Consider the following 621-nt stretch of genomic DNA (forward strand, 5'->3'; position numbering starts at 1 on the left):
GATAAACCGATACCTGATCATGCCCCCGCTGACGGTGCCACGGACAGGATCCTGCCAAGTTTTGTACAAGTCTTGTATAAGTTCTTGTCTATGAGCCTGAGCACATACTAGTCCAGCATACTTTGTCACTTCAGGCCAATCCTGAGATGCTACAACCTGTCATGGATCTAAATGCCATTAGTAACAACAAAGTCAGGAATGTTGAATGAAAACAACTTCAAAATATCAGTAACTTCCTAGGAGACCGTACAGCAGCTATCGAAGGGCTCGAATCTTCGCCGTTCTCTGGATGAGTCACGTCTGCTCCAAATATTATAGTCGGTATGTCGCTTACGAGCGGTATCCTGCAGCTGATAGCATCTAGAAGAACAGTGTTTCTACCACCCATCTGAGGTATCAAACAGGAGAAGAACAAGACCAAATAACACTCATCAAGTGGATAAGATTCATAAATTTGTGCTATCACTAAACTGTGGAGCTAAATTGTACCTTGACATTGATCTTCAATGAAACATTAGCAAGATACTGTTTACTAATCTTGAACACATATTTTGTAAGACAGCATTGTGATATTAAACCAAGATCCGTCTCACAGATTCGCTTAAGATCACCTACAAATCC

General features: G+C 41.4%; 1 protein-coding gene across 1 annotated transcript; it reads right to left on the minus strand.

Annotated features, from left to right (window-relative positions):
• Nucleotides 1-13: 13 nt before the first annotated feature.
• Nucleotides 14-606, minus strand: LOC111787151 (protein argonaute 10-like; the record flags this gene model as incomplete). The annotated part of the gene is made up of 3 exons (XM_023667268.1): nucleotides 490-606; nucleotides 251-388; nucleotides 14-156 (listed from the first exon to the last, which is right to left on the minus strand). Coding segments are annotated over exons 2-3 (281 nt in total), but the record flags the coding sequence as incomplete, so codon positions are not given.
• Nucleotides 607-621: the final 15 nt, after the last annotated feature.

The sequence above is a fragment of the Cucurbita pepo genome, unplaced genomic scaffold (genome assembly GCF_002806865.2).
Source record: "Cucurbita pepo subsp. pepo cultivar mu-cu-16 unplaced genomic scaffold, ASM280686v2 Cp4.1_scaffold006055, whole genome shotgun sequence".
In the NCBI taxonomy this organism is placed as follows: domain Eukaryota; kingdom Viridiplantae; phylum Streptophyta; class Magnoliopsida; order Cucurbitales; family Cucurbitaceae; genus Cucurbita; species Cucurbita pepo.